This window comes from Podarcis gaigeae (assembly GCF_964106915.1).
Source record: "Podarcis gaigeae genome assembly, chromosome: 14".
Classification (NCBI taxonomy): Eukaryota; Metazoa; Chordata; class Lepidosauria; order Squamata; family Lacertidae; genus Podarcis; species Podarcis gaigeae.
The window spans coordinates 34,405,266-34,425,247 of NC_139690.1; the positions used below are offsets into that span (position 1 = coordinate 34,405,266).

The 19,982-nt window shown below is 46.4% G+C and overlaps 1 protein-coding gene across 1 annotated transcript in view; it reads left to right on the forward strand.

Moving 5' to 3' along the window:
• Positions 1 to 606: 606 nt before the first annotated feature.
• The window catches only part of LOC310830993 (ectonucleotide pyrophosphatase/phosphodiesterase family member 7-like), a 29,010-nt gene continuing 9,634 nt past the window's right edge, over positions 607 to 19,982 (forward strand). Inside the window, exons 1-3 of the mRNA XM_083710955.1 lie at positions 607 to 880; positions 5,978 to 6,123; positions 18,483 to 19,109. Of these exons, the coding sequence (XP_083567081.1) occupies positions 625 to 880; positions 5,978 to 6,123; positions 18,483 to 19,109 (1,029 nt within the window). The 5' untranslated portion in view covers positions 607 to 624. The remainder of the gene's footprint in view (positions 881 to 5,977; positions 6,124 to 18,482; positions 19,110 to 19,982) is intronic.

Below are 19,982 nucleotides of genomic sequence, written 5' to 3' on the forward strand. Positions count from 1 at the left end.
TCACCCAGGCTTCACCAACCTGAAGCTGTTGGGCAACACTTAAGTACATCAGAAGAGCTTAAGTTGGATCAGACCAGTGACCCATCTTGTCTAACAATGCTCCACCTCCAGATGCCTGTGGAACACTGGCAAGCAGGACCCGGGTACAAGAGTACTCTCCCCCACTGTGATTTCTCACAACTGGTATTCAGAAGCATTAGTGCCTCTGACTATGCAGGCAGAGCACAACCTCCATCATGGCTGGTATCAATATAGCCTTCTCCTCCATTAATTTGCCCAATCCTCTTCTAAAGCCATCTAAGCTGGTGGCCCTCACTATCTCCTGTGTCATCAGCCACACGCAACATGGCCAATGATCAAGAATCCATCCTTACTAGCAGCTTGCTAGTATCTTTTCATATTTCAGAAGATACTTCTTTATCTCGTTTGCATTTGGCATGGTTTTCATTTCATAGAAACTGGTGATAGTAAGAAGATGAGCATGCAGCTATGAATAGTCTTATCTGTGCTGAACTTTACTCTGATCAGCTCTAGATATATGTAAATAGGTATGTATTTTTAAACCATGCTAGAAAAGAGGATGGTAAGATAGAGAACTTTCTTTCGACTGCTGGACATCTCAAGATGAAGATCACAAACTTCCTTGCACTGGTGTTTGCCCTCTTGACAGCCACTGCTTGTTACCCTGTTACACAGAGCAAGGTGAAAGCAAATGCCCATAAACTCCTCTTGATCTCCTTCGATGGATTCCGGTGGAATTATGACCAGGATGTCGATACTCCAAACATGGACCACTTGGTCAAAGAAGGGGTGAAAGCGGAATATGTAACTCCTCCCTTTGTGACCATGACTTCACCATCCCATTTCACAACCATCTCAGGTAAGCCCATTCCATATTCCCCAGCTATCTGGTGTTCATCCTTAGTAAAAAACGTCTATTCCATTTATATATTATTTTATTTATGTAGCGATGGCAACCAACTTGGATGGCTTTCAAAAAGGGTCTGACAAAAAGCTATCAGTTGCTACTAACCACAATGGCTATGTTCTTTATCCGCTGTCGGAAGCTGCTGCACTCATATCTTGCTTGTATGCTTCCCATAGCTTCACATCTGGGTGCTTCACATCTGGGTGACCACTGTGAGAACAGGGTGCTGGAGTAGAAGAGCCATTAGGCTCTTCTTGTGTTTTTAACTGAGTATGTGTCAGAGACTGGGCAGAGGAGATATGGTGGAGACCACCTCCCCAGCCTGACCCTTCCAGAGAAGAAGACAGTTCAGAATTACAACAGGGGTTTGAGAGAGGTCACAGCTCAGAGGCAGATGAGGGGAAAAGCTGGGAAATAATGGGAGAGGAAAAGGAACCACCAGGAGGGCAACAGCTGATGGACACAGCATCTTCAGAACGCATTCCAGACACCCCTAGAAACTGGCAAGCCTTGAAAGTAGTAGAGCAAAGGGCTCAGAAGCAAACGGTTCTTAACGCCAGCCCTAGAAGAGATAATGAATGTGGAATTGGGAGGAAAAGGGGGTGGAGAGTCACTCAGGACAATGCCATTATTCCGAGAGGCGGCATTCCCAAGCCTCTGTCTGTGAATATTGAATAAAAGCAGATGGTAAGGACTTTTCCTTGTCTCGTCCATTCCTGGCAACCTGCGGCGGGGGGTGGTTACTCCACTGCCTGACAGTATGCCTCTGAATGCCAATTGCTGGGAATTGCAAGTTGAGGAATTCCATTTGCTGGGACCAGGCAAGCGAGAGGCATTATCAGAGTTCAAGGGCACATTCCGGCCAGGCAAAAACACTCAAGGAGGGGGCAAAGCAGGGCTGCTGAGGGGTGTGGCCTGAGGGAAAAGGTGTGGTTAAGAAGGGGTGAGACCTGGATGTGAGTTCAAAGGGATAGAGAGGTCTGGAGACTTGGCTCCCAGGCTCGAGTTCCCCAACCCTGACATAGCTGCTAAAATAGCATTGTTCTTGCATTTATAGCTCACCCTTCCTCAAAGGAGCTCAAGGGGGTTAAATTGTTCCCTCCCACTTTCATTTCATCCTCACAACAACCCTGTGAGGTAGGCTAGGCTCAAGGTCATTCAGTGAGCTCATGGCTGACTGGGGATTTGAACCATGGTCTCCCATGTCCCCATCTGACACCATAGACACTACAGCATACTGGAATCAGAGATTTATATCAACTGCTGTGGTGCCACATAAGCAATCGCTATGGGGTTCAGGAAGAGCTCCACCTTCTGGAAATGGAAGAACTGAGACCATCATATAATCAATGCTAGACAAGTGGTCCAAAAGGATAACAGAATCAATGGCATGGCATCAAAAACAACCAAGGGGTCTAGAAGAACTAACAGGGTCACAATCCTGCTGTCCGTTCTCCAGCATAACTCATCTAACAGGGAGAAGTCATTGTTACAGTGAAGCTATGTGAACAGAACAAGGGACGCGGGTGGCACTGTGGGTTAAACCACAGAGCCTAGGCCTTGCCGATCAGAAGGTCGGCGGTTCAAATCCCTGCGACGGGGTGAGCTCCCATTGCTCAGTCCCTGCTCCTGCCAACCTAGCAGTTTGAAAGCACATCAAAGGAAGGTAAACGGCATTTTCGTGTGCTGCTCTGCTTTGCCAAGAGCGGCTTAGTCATGCTGGCCACATGATGCAGAAGCTGTAGGCCGGCTCCCTCGGCCTATAAAGCGAGATGAGCACCGCAACCCCAGAGTCGGCCACGACTGGACCTAATGGTCAGGGGTCCCTTTACCCTTTACCTTTATGTGAACAGAATAGGTAATAGAAGCAGGGGTTTGGTGCAAGGAGACAAAACACTGTTTTTACTACTAGGAGATCTAGATTCAGGTAGGTAGCTGTGTTGGTCTGACGCAGTCGAGATAAATAAAAAATTGTCCAGTAGCTTGCATGCTTTCTGAAGAAGTGTGCGTGCACACAAAAGCTTATACCCAGAACAAACTTAGTTGGTCTCTAAGGTGCTACTGGACAATTTTTTATTTACTAGTAGATCTGTTCACATAGCTTCACCATTCCAATGAACCAATAATGAACTGATTTCACCAATAAAACAAGCGTGGGGGGGGTGGAATAACGCTTCTGGTATATGACTCCTGTGACTGCCTCCGAGGAAAGAATAATCTGTAAGGGGTGTGTGTATGTGTGCATGTTAATCAAAGCCCTTATCAGATACCAAGAGATAAACCTTACATAACTCAAGATAAAATCTTATCTTCAAGTTCAGGGACCAATTAAGCAACTACCTTGTAATGAACCTTCTGCTCTTTGCAAAAAGGAAAAAAATGTTAAGAAAAGGGGCATCTCTTACAAAGGGGGATGGTGCAGTCGTTGCAGAGGCCCCCAATTCAACTTTGTTTTGGCTTCGGCTTTGACTGTCCTTGCTGCAGTCGAACACCTTACAGAATTATCAATGCGGAAATTGTATAGTCTTTCGGAAAAATCCTTTGGGAAAGAAGTTTAAGTTGTCATCTTGTTTAATTAGTGTTTATATTACGTTATTGTTAGATGTTCCATCACAGTAGTCAGCCACCTTATAAGGTCCATTTCCAGGACGGGAAGGTGGGTGCTTTGATTAATTAATTAATCAATCATTGCCAACAAATAGCTTTGAAAGCTGAGGAAAATTGATAATTCTTATTGCAAATAGATATGCTGGAAGTCAATCCTAATTAACTGAAAGCATTCAAGGCTAAAAACTTTATGTGTGGGGTGGGGAGCAGTCAATGGAGCCCATGAGGCATTTCCTCTGTGCCTACAAAGCTCAGAACCCTACCCAGACGCATGACTGTGTGTGGATTTTAACCCTGGTCTCCTGGGACCTTGTACAGCACCCTAACCACTACACCACACTGCCACTGTTCCGGCTCTTGATTCAAACCTGGCAAACATTCGCCTCTATTGCCTGTGCCGTTTGGCTGGCCAACGGCCCAATATCATGGGGTGTCTATTTCCGGCTTCAATATTTGTTGCTTAGAACTTTATTCTCCAAGACCAAAGCTGTTGTTTTCTCTCTTCCCTGCCAGATCCTGTGACTCATTCTCTGGGTAGATCATTATTTATAGTGCAGCTGAATACTATAAGCTTTGGCCTTTTGCTAAGAAGTCTATCGCTCAGCAGTTAATTTAGCAGAGGCAGTGCCCTGTGCCCACAATGAATCTGAACTCTCACTTCCCTCTGCTGATTTCTGCCAAGGCTGGTCCCAGGCTTCTCTCCCCACCACCACCACCTTCTTCATGCTCCTCTCTCTTAGTTTTTAGCCTTTTCTGTTATTTCAGACAGAGCCTCTCTCACCCTGTTCAAAGCCCAAATCGAGGGTGCCTACTTACTCATCTCCAAAAAATAAAGAGTGCATCGCTAGGGATAGAGAGTGGCATATAGAGTTGAGCGTGCTAATCTGTGACAGCTAGATCAGACCAAAGGCCCACCTAGTCCAGCATCCTCTTCGCACAGTGGCCAATCAGATTCCTCCAGGAAGTCCACAGGCAGTAGCCATCTCCTTGCTGCTACTTGTAAGAACACAATAAGAGTCCTCCTAGATCTGGCCAATGGCCCATCAAGGCCGTCATCCTGTTTTCACAGTGGCCACCCAGATGGCCCCATGAGAAACCCAGAAGCAGGACCCAAGAACAAGAGCAACTCTCCCCTCCTGTAGCTTCCAGCAACTGGTCTTCAGAAGCATTGCTGCTTCCAACCATAGAAGCAGAACATAGCCTTAGTGGCTGGTAGCCATTGATAGCTTCTCCTCCATGAATTTGTCTGATTCTCTTTTAAAGCCATCCAAATTGGTGGCCATCATGACACAGAAATTACACACACACACACACACATCTCCTGGTCTCTATCCGTATAGTTCTTTATTATTAAACAAGGCATGGTCCTGAAAGTCCTGCCAGCAGGGGGACTGTCCTCTGAGGTACCTTCCAATAGAGGACTACCATCTATAAAGTAGATCGCATGACCACCCAGGTCTGAAATCAAGGCAGGCAGCTGTGGTTCCAGGGAGAGTATCTTTGGATGTTGCCTTTCTCCATGAAGAGGACAGCCCAGGAAGTCATGGCTGAAAGCACCCATCCTATGCTCATAAAAGAAGTCCACTGTGACCAAGTGATGGCCAACCTGCCTTATACATGTGTGTTGATATTTCCAGGAAACATCCATGATTATGATATGGAAGACTGATTACACAGGGATAACAGAAGAGCACAGGAAGCTGCCTTATACCAAGTCAGGCCATTGGTCCCTCTAGCTCAGTATTGTCTACACAGACTGGCAGCAGCTCTCCAGGGTTTCAAGCAGGAGTCTTCCCTTGTCATATCCGGAGATGCTGGAAACTGAACCTGGGACTTTCTGTCTGCAAGGCAGATGTTCCACCCTTGAGGTTTAAAACTCAGAAACAGAAAGGTTTCTCATATATATATATAATGCTATGTTCAACACAGCTCTAAAAATCTGTAATGCAATTACATGTTTATATGGCCTCATTATTTACTGGGAATTAATTAAAACAGACAGGCAGATATGCTTATATGCTTACAAGCCATCCAACAGGTTTTAATTAATATTCCTCATTAAAAAGAACTTCCTGTAAAGTAAATACATTACTCAGATAATGATTTAATTAGTATCTGAATGTGATTGGTTAAAAAAGATTATCTTTGCCAGAAATTCATTCTAGGATGCAATATAGCACTAATAAAGTGCAGAAGTGGTGAAATGCTCAGAGCCTGAAGTTTCTCTCACTGGCTCTGTATCAAAAATTGTTCTGTATTCAAGATGGCAGCAGAACAGATAGGTCTAGAACACAAAAGTAAGTGAGTCGAGTGTCATACTACTGCAGAAGTGGGGGACATACTATCAGGAGCTCCAGTCACCTATGGGGCAGTGAGTCCACAGTCACAACAGAACACCCACCTTTCTTACCCCGTTTCATCCTTTTTCTTTTCCAAACCTAGGCCGCTGGATCGAAGACCATGGTGTCATCCACAATATGATGTTCAACACGGAGACTCTGAGAAAGTATGGCCACAAAGAAACACAGAACAAGACCGAATGGTGGGACAATGGAGTTCTGCCACTGTGGATCACAGCTCAAAACCAGGTACTGGATCCAGAGCAAGGATTATATTGCTATAATGAATTGTCCAAGGGCATCCTTGAGTTTCTCCGGATCAAGGGTTGCATTTTCATGGGGAAGGCTTGTCCCATTAAACTTTAATTAGTTTAATGTAAATGCCCAGTGCGCTTCCATCGTCACAAGTCCCACTACAGCAGAGTATTTCGCACAGCAGTTGAAGAAGGGCAGGAGAGGCAGTATCTTTTCAAAGAGGAGTCTTGGAGCATGCGGTTTGTAACTCAAAGATAAGGTTTATTTACAAAAAACAAAAAACAACCCTGGCGAAGAACCACACATCTCAGCAAACACGCCCAAAAAGGGGGAGAAAAGGGAAGAACAAACACACAGGAGACTATTTATACAAACTCATGTTCCTGGAAGCCTAATGACCTCCAGCTGCTCAGTGATTAGAGCGTTTCTGCTACCTTTTAACCCTTTGATAGCAACAAGGCTATTAGTAGCAACTAGCTATGCTCTGCCTCCACCATCAGAGGCATTAATGCTTCTCAATATGAGCTGCTGGAAACCACAGGAGGAGGTGGGCTCTTGTGCTCAGGTCCTGCTTGAGGGTATCTCACAGGCACCTGACTATTTGAACAAGAATTTAGATCAGATAGGCTTTTGATCTGATCCAGCAGGATCATCATAAGTTCATGTGATGAACAAGTGGATGTAGACTGAAGGATGATCAAGGTTAAATCAGCAAAGTCGTTTACTCTGATGGATGGTCAGGGGCGATCAAAAGATAACCAGGACCCAGTGCAGGGTGTTGGGGGCGGGGCAAACTGCCTGGCAGCTCGTGCGCATGCGCCATACATACAGCACCATACATATGCATGCGCCGTACGTAGCAGCACTGTGCATGCGCTGCCAGGTGGTTTGCCAACAGCGCCGCAGTGGGATCCTCTGCTCGTGGTGGCAGTGGAGGGGTTCTCCGCTTGCAGCTGCAGTGGTGACGAAGCGATCTTCTGCACATGGCTGCTGTGGCACAATGGCGGCGGCTCACGTTGCCACTCCCAGGACAGCTGGGCAAGTCTCCCACAGGGTGCCTTCTTGTCACCCCCCTCAGAGATAGCACAGGGGGCAGACCGCCCCCTTCCTCCACCTCTGTGGATGGTGTTCACACCTTTCTATACAGAAAAACCCAGGGATCTGCAAACAGCACGACTGAATCAGCATCATTGTGGCGTGTCTTTGTTTTTTAATTAAAAATTCTTGTGTTCCTTATCCTATAAGAAGAACCCGTACATACAGATGGCCTGAAAGAATCTTTATGTGGATGTATGGTCAGAGGCAGTAACACTTCTGAATACCAGTTGCTGGAAATCACAGGAGGGGAGAGTGATCGTGTGCTCAGGCATTAGGGTGGCAACTGTGAGAACAGGATCCTGAGCTAGGCAGGCCACTGGCCAGATCCAGCATGTTATTTTCTTATGATTTCTCTCCCATCTCTACTCTCAGTTTTTTGTGTGTTTTTTTTTGTTTGCCAATTTCTTGCCTCTGACACAGCTGAGCTTCATATTTCCTTTATTACTTATCACCTGAATCCCTCCTCTTCTTCACTGCTGAGCTTGTCAACACTTGTACAGAAAGCACACTTAATTCTGGGCAAATCCAGCTTTCCAGAACCATCTCTCATTGTTCAGTAGTCCAAAGGATTGTCATTACTTCTTAATCACATGAACAATGACTAGGCAATGCCCATTTTAGGAATCCCAAGCGGTTACAGCCTGCTGATAGCTGAAGATCAGCAAAGCGATTCACCTTATGTGGCATCACCTACATCATTTTCAGAGAAATGTTGACTCCGCATGCGATTTGGACAAAACTGGGTTTATTAATCATCAAGATACCAGTCCCTCCCACTCTGCTCCAATTTGGGCATGTTTGTTTGGAGATAAATGTGTTAACCTCTGGCCAAGTCTAACGGTTTTTCTTTGACAGAATCCATGTTGCCAGGATTCCATGGGAAACACTGGGAAAGAAATAGGCTGGTGTAGACTCATGTAATGAAGGGCTAAGTTAAGCCAAAGAGGGTGGTCCATTAGGGTAAATGTGCCCTCAGGCAGTCCCCACCTTCCTACTTCTTTCTTAACTTACAACTAGTCATGTAGTGGCCAAATCAGAAGTGCAGGGTTCCTTCATGATCATCACAGTCACACCAGAGGCAGCCTCTTCCACTGTCAAATAGCATTTGTGTGATGGGATAATGAGCTGCTTGTGCGTAAAAGCTTGATCCCGCTGGGGTTTGGCCGGTCATCCAAACCCAGGCACTAACGGAGCCCCCAAAAGCATGACTCCGTCAGTCGCTGGTAGAATCTGACAGTGGGCGTCTACGGAACTTACGCCAACATAAAAGCTGTTTGACGGACATGCGCTTTCGTGACTCTCTGCGTGACAGTTTCCGGCGAAGGGAGGGAATTCCTAAAGGGGGTCTAGTTACCTCTTCACTATTCTCACTAGAAGCGTCTGAGAGCCTCCCCTCCGCTGTAACTCCTGCACTCCCCCTGCTGGTTCCTGCTTCTGCTGCAGAGTCTCTCCTACTCTGCTGGAGCCTGTCCAGCACCTCTAACTCCGATGGCAGTTCCCTGACATCCACCTCCCCCCCAGGCCCCCCTTCACCCCCTCCCGCCTCCTCTCCCACTGGCGGTGAGGGCGGAAAGCCCCTGAAAGAGCAATCCTCGTCATCAGAGGATTCAAACACTTCTAGCCACGGCGTCCCATCTCTCTCCCCGTCTTCTTCTTCTTCGTCGGAGGCAGCTTCCTCACCCACCCCTGACTCTGGGAACCCTTCAAACTCTCCCTCCTCATCGGTGGTCCCAAAGTGTTCCCTTCTAAATCGTGCCACGGGTTGCGGTTTTCTTGGGAAACGCTGATGAAATGTTTCTATTAAGATCTCGTCATTCACTACCTCTGCTGGCACCCAAGTGTTTTCCGACTCTACTTCCCCCTCCCATTCTACCAGATATTCCACCTGATTCCCCTTCCACCTGGAATCAATGATTCCTGCCACGTTCATGTCGCGCTCTCTCTCTTCTATCACGAGCGTTTGGGTGGCCTCTCTCTCACGCTCCCCCCACTCACGTCCCTCTCGGTACGGCGACAGTAATGACCTGTGAAATACTGGGTGTAATTTCATGTGACTGGGCAGTCTGAGTTTGAATGCTACTGGGTTGACCTGCTGTATGACCTCAAAGGGTCCCAATTTCTTGGGTCTCAATTTCTTACTCCCACCCTTGAACGGTAGTCCTTGGGTGGACAACCACACTCGGTCTCCCACCCTTATGATTTCACCTTCCCTCCTATTTCTGTCTGCTTGCTTCTTATATTCTTCCTTGGCTCTCTCTAAGTTAAGTTGAAGCTGACGGTGGATCGCTTCCATCTCTTCAAAAAAATGTTCCGCTGCCGGCACGCTCCATCTCTCCCCCCCCTCTCCTGGGAATGCCCGGGGATGGCACCCATAGTTTGCCAGGAAAGGACTCATCCCTGTGGACACATTCTCCGCGTTGTTGTAGGCAAATTCGGCCAGCGGTAGCTTATCTACCCAATCATTTTCTCTGTCCTTTACATAACACCTCAGGTATTGTTGCAAAATGCCGTTTGCCCTTTCCGCTTGCCCATTAGTTTCTGGGTGTCGGGCAGTGGAGAAATTGAGTTCTACTTGCAGTAAGCTCATAAGTTTCCTCCAGAACCTGGAAGTAAATTGTTTGCCTCTGTCACTGACCACCCTCAAGGGGGCGCCATGCAACCTGAAAATATGCTCTACAAACAACTTGGCGGTCTCCTCCGCTGTAACCGCATGTGAACAGGCTATAAAATGACACATTTTGGTTAATAGATCTACCACCACCATAACAGCTGTTTTGCCTTTGGATTTTGGCAGGTCCGTCATAAAATCTATGGATACTGCCTCCCAAGGCCTTTCTGGCGTGGGTAAGGGTTGTAATAGCCCCGCTGGCGCCACCCTCTCTCCTTTTGCTCGCTGACACCTGTCGCAACCCCTAACATATTCCCGCACGTCCTCCCTCACCTTGGGCCACCAAAACTCCCTGGTAACCAACCACATGGTTTTGTGCTGTCCAAAATGTCCCGCTGTGGGGCTGTCATGCAACTGCTTGAGTACTCTGCCCCTCAGTTCCCCATCTGGTATGTACAGTGCCCCTTTGTAATACAACGCCCCGTTCTTTTCTTCAAATCCCCCTGTGTTCTCTTCTGTCCTCCTGAGTTCTCTGAGTTTCTCTTGGGCGTATTCATCGTTCTCCGTACCTTCCATCAGTTCCCTTTGCCCCACCAATGCCGCCCCACACACCCAGCGGTCTTCGGAGATTACATGCCTTGCCTCAGGCGCTCCCTCCCCCTCTAAGTACTCAGGTTTCCTGGAAAGGGCATCCGCTCTCACGTTCTCTGAACCTGGCACGTAACGAATCTCAAAGTGGAATTTGGAGAACTCCTGGGCCCATCGCACTTGTCTCTGGTTCAGGACACGGGCTGTTCTCCAATATTCCAGATTTTTGTGGTCAGTTCGGACTTGAACCTTGTGTTGCGCCCCAATCAGCAAGTGCCGCCATTTCCGAAATGCTTCATGAATGGCGAGCAGTTCTCTGTCGTACACTGTGTAGTTCCTCTCGGATTTGTTCAATTTCCGCGAAAAGAATGCACACGGTCTCCATTCCGACGTATCCTTTCCCGGCTGGAGAAGCACGGCCCCCACTGCTCGGTCTGACGCGTCAGTCTCCACTCTCATTGGTTGTTGTAGATCCACGTGCAGAAGCTGTTCTTCCGACGCAAACGCCTGCTTTAGGCGTTCGAACGCCCGCTGCGCTTCTTCCGTCCAAACAAATTTCTTTTTGCTACTAAGACAATCTGTGATGGGCGCGGTCAAATGGGCAAAGTTTTTGATGAACTTCCTATAGAAGTTTCCGAACCCCAGGAACCTTTGCACGTCCTTCTTGGTCTTTGGTGTTTTCCATTCCAGTACCGCTTGAACCTTGCTGGGATCCATGGCCAATCCCTTGTCAGACAACCGGTACCCCAGGAATTCCACCTCCCTAGTATGAAACTGACACTTCTCCAGTTTCACCCACAGCCGGTTTTCTCGCAGTTTGCTCAGTACCTCTCTTACATCTCGCACATGCTGCTCCTCATTCTCTGAGTACACCAGGACGTCATCTAAGAACGCTACGCAGTTCTTGTAGAGCAATGGCCCCAGGACGTGATTCATGAATGATTGAAAACAGGCGGAGCCTCCTTGTAATCCGAAAGGCATAACGAGGTACTCAAACGCCCCCAAGGGGGTGAACATAGTGGTCTTCCACTCATCCCCCTTCCTCACACGTATCAAGTTATATGCCCCCCTAAGGTCCAGCTTGGTAAAAATCTTCCCTTTTCTCACCTGTGTCAGAATGTCATCAATTCTAGGCATAGGGAAAGTCACTGGTTCTGACACTGCATTCAGGGACCTGAAATCACACACAAGTCTGGGCTTGCCCGTGTGTTTTTTGTCCACAAAGAACACTGGACTGCCCCCCACCGCTCGTGACTCTCTGATGAAACCTCTCTTGAGATTCTTGTCAATGAACTCCCTTAACTCCTGCATCTCACTGTCTGACATTGCATACAGCTTCCCCACTGGCAATTGTGCTCCTGGGAGTAAGGTAATTTGACAGTCAAAGGGTCTGTGCGGGGGCAATTTATCCGCTTCCTTTTCGCTGAATACGTCAATCAAGTCAGCGTATTGTGGTGGCACCTTCCCCTTGTCCATCACTTCCACCCCTGCTAGAGTGGCCCTGCTGCCTGCCTGGGCCTCTCCCTCCTTGCAGTGTTCTAGGCAATGTGCTGATCCAAAGGAAACCACGCGCTGATGCCAGCCTACTAGCGGATCATGTAGTGCCAGCCAGCTCATTCCCAAGATAATAGGGGCTCCTCCCAGGGTGGCTACGTTAAACGCTATCAGTTCTGTGTGCCGTGCCACCCTCATTATCATTGGTACAGTCTGTTGGCTCACTTCTCCTCCCAACAGCTCCCTCCCATCAATCGTGGTAACCTGCAAAGGCTTACTTAATGGGATAGTCTGTATCTGGTGCTCAGCTGCAAACTCCTTACTCATGAAATTACATGAGCTACCTGAGTCCAATAGCGCTCTTATCTTTAGTGGGTGTCCGTTTGCCAGTTCCAGCAACACCTCTATCACAAGTGCTGGTCTTGGGGGTTCCGGCGTGGGCACATTCACTACTCCCTGGCCTGGCTGCTGTGCCCTGATGTTGGCAACCAGGCGTTGGCTTTTACTTGCTCCTTCATTTCATCCTCCTCCTTCCCCCCAACAGTTCCTGCCATCCCTTGCCATTCCTTCCTTTGCGGACAGACTCTGGCAAAGTGACCTGGCTGTTGGCAGAGATAGCATCTCTTGCCGCTCTTTCCCTCCTTCTTCCGCCCTTCACTGGTGTTTGAAACTGTGCGCGCGCGCGCTGCTCCAAGTTCCATCGGCTCTGCTGGCGGGAAAGGCTGCTCCGGAATCTCTGGAATGCGGAAGTCCTTCCAACGTTCCCCCTTTCCTTCCCGCTTTTCCAAAGCTCTAGCCTCCTGGCGTGCTCCTATGGACAGCGCTGATTTAGTCAGCTGGTCCATAGACTCCGCCCTAGGCGCCCGGGAAAGTTCATCTTTCACTGCCGGAGAGAGACCTTCTTCAAATAGCATTTGAATAGGTTCACTAGCAAGGTTCCACCCCAGTCTATGAATCAGCATGGTGAACTCAGTCCAGTACTCACGTACAGATCGGCTCCCCTGTTTACAAGCCATCAACTCCCTGCGCACCATCCCCTGCTCAATCTCGCTGGAAAACATCAAGTCCATGGCGCGAAAAAACTTCATTGTGTCCTTTAAGATTTCATTATTGGCTGCCATCAGGGGGCGAACCCAGTCCCTCGCCCCTCCCTCTAGATGGCCAATCACGTACGCCACTCTAGAGTTCTCATCGGGGAAGTCATCAAACAGTAGATTGAGAGCATATTGCATCTCTGTTCTAAAGGCTTGATAGTTCCTGGGATTCCCCCCAAATTTCTGCACCAATCCAGGCACCCTTCTGGCAAGTGGGGTGGTTTTCCCCTTATCTGCATCTTGAGCCCTCCTCTCCTCCAGCCTCGCCGTTTGCAGTGCGAGCTGGACCTCCAACGCCCTGTACCTTTCTTCCAGGCTTGGATCTGCTCCAGCTCCAGCTGCCCCGGTTCCTGCTGGTTCACTCATGATGCCCTCTGCTTGCACAAACAGCTTTCGGAGACTGTCAGATTGCTGTGATGGGATAATGAGCTGCTTGTGCGTAAAAGCTTGATCCCGCTGGGGTTTGGCCGGTCATCCAAACCCAGGCACTAACGGAGCCCCCAAAAGCATGACTCCGTCAGTCGCTGGTAGAATCTGACAGTGGGCGTCTACGGAACTTACGCCAACATAAAAGCTGTTTGACGGACATGCGCTTTCGTGACTCTCTGCGTGACAGTTTCCGGCGAAGGGAGGGAATTCCTAAAGGGGGTCTAGTTACCTCTTCACTATTCTCACTAGAAGCGTCTGAGAGCCTCCCCTCCGCTGTAACTCCTGCACTCCCCCTGCTGGTTCCTGCTTCTGCTGCAGAGTCTCTCCTACTCTGCTGGAGCCTGTCCAGCACCTCTAACTCCGATGGCAGTTCCCTGACAATTTGCCATTAGGATGCTATTTTGCGGTTTGCCTCAGGTGCCAAAATGTACTGGGCCCTGATCGCTGTGGAGATCTGATTCACCACTCTGAGAACAAGATGCAGAACTAGATGGGTTACTGGCCTGATCCAGGCAGGTAGTTCTTTTGTTCCTAAACCTACACAGAGTGTCAAGAGCCCAGGTTTGGTTGCCAGAATTTCCTGACCACATACTATTTACCTCTTGATCGACTGGTTGGTTGGTTGATAAGTTCAGAGGGAGACAATGAAATGGCTGAACATCCCTTAGTCCGTTGAAAGCCCATGTACTGATTGCTTTGGAAAAGACAAAATGTGTCTTGAATTCAAGGCAAAGGAATGTGGTCTCAGCAAACGTCACTCTAGCAACTCAGAGATTAAACATAATACATCTAATTTCATTCTTCTTCTTTTTTGAAAATGCATTGATATATGAGAGCCTTGAAGTATTTCTCTAAAGATGTGTTACGCTGTTTAGCAGAAGACTAAATAGAATGTCAAGAGAAACAGTGACCTTGTAAATCTCCAACCAAACAATATAACTCCCTTTCTTTTCTTTTTCTGTATTTCCTCTACTTCAACTCTTTCTCTTAGCAAAGGAAAATGTAGCTACAGTTTCTTTGCCCTCGCATGGGGGGTGCGGGTGCGGGGAAGAGTGATGCTAATTCGAATGACACATGGAACAGGAATCTTAAAGAGCTTGTGCAGCTAAAGGTTAAATCTAGCTTATGTCAAATTGAAAGCAGCCTTCAAAGTGAAAAGCAGGAGAAACCAAAATTACAAAGCACTTTAGTTTAAGCAAAGGGTACGATCAGGAAAGGGGGGGGGTGGAAACAGGCCCGCAAACCTGCCAGCTGCCTGAATTCACAACTTTGAGGAATAATAAGAATGTCTGTGATGCTCTGCAATAAAAGAAAGCAGCAATATTAACAGAAAATAACATTCCCAGTAAAACTGGTAATAATCGCAAATTTTATAGCTGCTAGTAAAGTTGATTATGTTAATAAAATGGGGAGGCAAGAACAGTAAATACCCTCTTGTTTCTACATAATTATATTTTTATTGAGCTTTATTAAATTGTTTTGTTGGAAATAAGAACAGGAGGAATTCCCCTGCCAGGTTTTGACTCAATGTGAATTCAGCTACTTGGGTTAAAAAGATCTGGAGCCAGACGTCAAAGCTCTCCAAGGTACAATTCTGGGGATAAAGAGGGGGAGAAAGACAGCATAGTCACTGCCCTCCATCAGGCCTGTTTATGCATATAGGTTGGAGGGAGATGAGCCTCAGACTTCTCTAGTTCACCCGCACCACAGAACTCTCCCTAGGAGATGGTCCCTCACCAGCCACACCCTTTTCCCCATGTCAAATCCCTCACCAACTCTGATTCACAGCCTCTTGATAGTTTTTGGCAGGCTGGAAAACATCATTGAACTCTGGTGATGCTTCTGGCTTGTCTGCATGGAGGACAGAGATATATGAGTAAATTAACATTTGTTGCTCTACCCACTTTTGTATGTGGCCCCCATAAGCTTCCCTAGATGGGAATGTGGCCCTCTAGCAGAAAAGGGTGCCCCGTCCTAATATAGATGTATGTACACCCCAGTGCCTGAAACTCATAAGCCATTTTATGCCATAATAGTTGGAATCAAGGGGTAAACTTTTCTCAGGACTCTGCCAGTTCTGGTAGTGCATGGGTAGCAAGTTTGCAGATAAAACTCCTTGTGCATGGAAATTTAGCACATCAGCCTAGCCTTCACTTTGCCATGTTTTAATTTATACAGGGAAAGTATAGATTGTAAGCTCTTTGGGGATGGGGATCTGTCTATTCCCACCTCCACCCCACCCCGGTCCTGTAACTCTGTAATGCTCAATGTGATCCCACAACACCCAGAGGGACAACCTTGAATGCTATGGCACTTACTTCTGAGTAGAAATGTATAGGGTTGCATTTTGAGATGACAATCCTGTTCGCATTCAGCTGGAATTAGCCTTCAGTGGGACTTACAGTGGTATCTCGGGTTAAGTCCTTAATTCGTTCCGGAGGTCCGTACTTAACCTGAAACTGTTCTTAATCTGAAGCACCACTTTAGCTAATGAGGCCTCCTGCTGCTGCCGTGCCGCCGGAGCACAATTTCTGTTCTCATCCTGAAGCAAAGTTCTTAAGCTGAGGCACTATTTCTGGGTTAGCGGAATCTGTAACCTGAAGCGTATGTAACCTGAAGTGTATGTAACCCAGGGTACCACTGTACTTCTGAGTAAACATACTCAGGATTGCACTGTGAAACTACGAAAATATGGAACTGGTATCCCAAAGTGTGCCAAATATCACAATGGAGATTCTGATGTTATAAGCTAGACTCTGTCCTTTGTACAATCATACCTCGGGTTACAGACGCTTCAGGTTGCGTGTTTTCAGGTCAGGTTGTGCACCGCGCCAAACCCGGAAGTACTGGAACGGGTTACTTCCAGATTTCGGCGCTCGCGCATGCGCAAACACACTAAATCGTGTCATGAGCAGAAGCGCCGAATCATGATCCGCAGATGCAGCGCTGCAGGTTGCGAATGCTGTGGGTGGCGAAAGTGCCTCCCACACGGATCACGTTCGCGACCCAAGCGTCCACTGTACCTGGACAGTATTATGAGCTCAGATTGATCTTTACATTCCTTGGCAGGATTTGCCTGTTTTTGTGAAGTTGGGTTTTAAATCAGCTTTGACCTTTTCTCAGCCCCAAAATGGCATATTAAATGTCAGTAAGAACATTATGATAAGCATAATAATGATAATAATAATCTGGCTGGTGCTACTCTGAAATTAATTCAATTAATAAAATTACTCTGTAAAATTTATGGCAGAGGTTACCTCTGATTTGACAGGCATTTCATATGTGGAGGAAATTTCTACCTTATGGCGTAATCCTATACGTGTTTATTTTTTTTAATATAATTTTTATTATTTTCAGTAATAAAACAGAAACATAAAATATGACAACATTATGATAGCCATTCAAAAGCATTTGATCTACCGAGCTTGTGACTTCCCTCCCTCCCTTCAAGTGGTTTCCAATTTCACCTCTTCATCTTTAGTACGCCATTCTAACAAAAAGTTGTACATCTTTGACAACAGTTTAACTTTACCCTCCAGCAGTTCAGTTTGAAATTTAGATTTCTTACTTTCAAATCCGCAATTCCTTTTGTCAGCACTAAATATATCATTTACTTGGTAACATTGCAGCCAACCAGTAAACATTTCCCCTATCTGTTCATATGGTTTGAGTTTCCACCGTTTCTCTGTTTCTATCAACATTTCACTATAGGTGGCCCATTTCTCTTCCATATTTAATTTTTTAACAGTCAGTGGTTCTACTGGAGATAGCCACCAAGGTGTTTTCCATTCTAACTGATTTTTATATCTATCCCATACATCATAAATTGATTTTCTTATCATGTGGTTTAGAAATCCTTTATGCACTTTTACTTTATCATACCACAAATACGAATGCCACCCAAATCTGTTATCATAACCTTCTAAATCCAATAAATCTGTATTTTTCAATGTTATCCACTCTTTCAACCAACACAAGCAGGACGCCTCATAGTAGAGCTTCAAATCTGGCAAGGAGTTTCTTTTTTGTCTATTAATAATTTAAACTTTATCCTTGGTTTTTTCCCTTGCCAGATGAATCTCGATAGAATCTTTCGCCAATCCTTAAATTGCCCTGTTCCTTTAATTATCGGAATCATTTGAAAAAGAAATAACATCTTGGGTAGAACATTCATCTTTATAGCGGATATTCTGCCCCACAATGACATATTTAATCTTTTCCATATTTCTAAATCACTTTTAATTTCTCTCCATGTTGAAACATAATTGTCATTAAACAAATTAATATTAATATTTTGCTTTTTTGACCGCCGTAATTCCAAATTCCTGTTGCATCTCTTCTAATTTTCCTTTATTCATATTTTTCATCATTTTTGTCTTTCCTTTATTCAACTTAAAACCTGCCAACTGCCCAAATTCTTCATTTTTCCCCAGTGCTTCCCTTACACTGGTTTGTGGCTCTTCTAATGTTAGGACCAAATCATCTGCAAAGGCTTTTAGCTTATACTTTTTTACACCAATTCTTATACCTTTCAAGGTTGTAGATTCCCGCAGGTTTTTTGTCAAGACCTCCAGGACAGTAATGAATAATAGTGGTGACAACGGACATCCCTGTCTTGTTCCTTTAAATCCTATTCGTGTTTAAGCAGAAGTCCCATTGAGCTCAATGAGGCCTATGCAAATGTCCATCACTGTCCTAACTGCAAGAGTCCAAATTAAAAAAACAAAAAGTGGAATTGTTACACCAGAGCACTTTAATTCACTACAATTGTGTGACTCTAAATTTACATTATTGCAGCTGAATCCCTTCCACAAAACACTGATAGTAAGGAGGTGGCATTTGCACTAACAAACCGGGGGAAATGTTCAATAAACAGAGTGTCTGGAAGCAGCTTCAGAGTGTGTTGAAGTATGTTTGCATTCAGGTTGCAACAACGAAGAGAGATGCTTTGGCTTGATTTTTCTTGTCCTTCACGCAGTTAAGAATATTCCCTGAACTCCCCGTTTTTTAATTTTAAAAACTCCTCATTTTTTCTCCACTAGGGAAAAAAAACAGCTTCATTTCACTATCCTGGTGGAGGTGCCAATTACAGTGGCCAGGGAGTCCAAAGGAGTTTGGTTGAGTCCTTTACTCACCCCGACAGCAACGAGACAGAGTGGAGGGAAAACATTGATATCGTCATGAAATGGTTCGCCGAGGAAGATTTTGATTTTGTCACACTTTATTATGGGGAACCTGACAAGGTGGGGCACATGGTTGGCCCAGAGACTGAAGACAGGAAAACGATCATCCGACAAATTGACCGGACCATCGGTTACCTCCTTGAAGCAATTGAAAAACACGGCTTGAAGGAGACCCTCAATGTCATCATCACGTCTGATCATGGAATGACCACGGTCAAAAAGAAACCGAACGTTACTGAGATCATGCTGAGCAACTACATTAAATTCAGCGACCTGGTGAAATTTGACATCGTAGACTATGGTGGCTTTGGCATGATCCTCCCCAAACCGGGTAAAGAAGAGGAAATCTATCAGGCATTGAAAAATGCCCACCCTCATCTCAAAGTGTATAAAAAGGGAGAGTTTCCTGAGCATTTCCATTACGCTCAACATGAACGGGTTTTGCCAATCCTGGTTTATGGAGATTCAGGTTACAGTGTCAATGGGGTAAGTTCATTATGAAATCATGGCTTCTGCATACCAGTTGCTGGGGGTCCTAACAGAGGAGAGGTGCTATTGCACTCAGGTCCTGGCTATGCCTTCCCACTGGGGCATCCAGATGTCCACTCTGAGAACAGGATGCTGAACTAGATAGGCCCCTGGTCTGATCCAACTGGAGTATCCTTATGTAGTTTCCACATCATGCAATAATACTTGGATCTTTTCAAGGTAAAATGCCATATTAACACATGCACATGCTGGGCGGCTCACAACAGAATATTAAAAATACAATAAAACATCAAACATTAAAAACTTCTCTAAACAGGGCTGCCTTCAGATGTCTTCTAAAAGTCAGATAGTTGTTTATTTCCTTGGCATCTGATGACAGGGCATTCCCCACGGTGGGCGCCACTACCAAGAAGGCCCTCTGCCTGGTTCCCTGTAGCCTCACATCTCATAGTGAGGGAACCACCAGAAGGCTCTCAGCACTGGACCTCAGTGTCCAGGCTGAACGATGGGGGTGGAGATGCTCCTTCAGGTATACTGGACCAAGGCCGTTTAGGGCTTTAAAGGTCAGCACCAACACTTCGAATTGTGCTCGGAAACGTACTGGGAGCCAATGTAGGTCTTTCAGGAATGGTGTTATATGGTCTCAGCGGCCACTCCCAGTCACCAGTCTAGCTGCCGCATTCTGGATTAGAGTGCATTGCAGTAGTCCAAGAGGGAGATAACTAGACCATGCACCACTCTAGTGAGTCTGTGGGTAGGTAGGGTCTCAGCCTGCGTACCAGATGGAGCTGGTAGACAGCTGCCCTGGACACAGAATTGACCTGTACCTCCATGGACAGCTGTGAGTCCAAAATGACTCCCAGGCTGCAC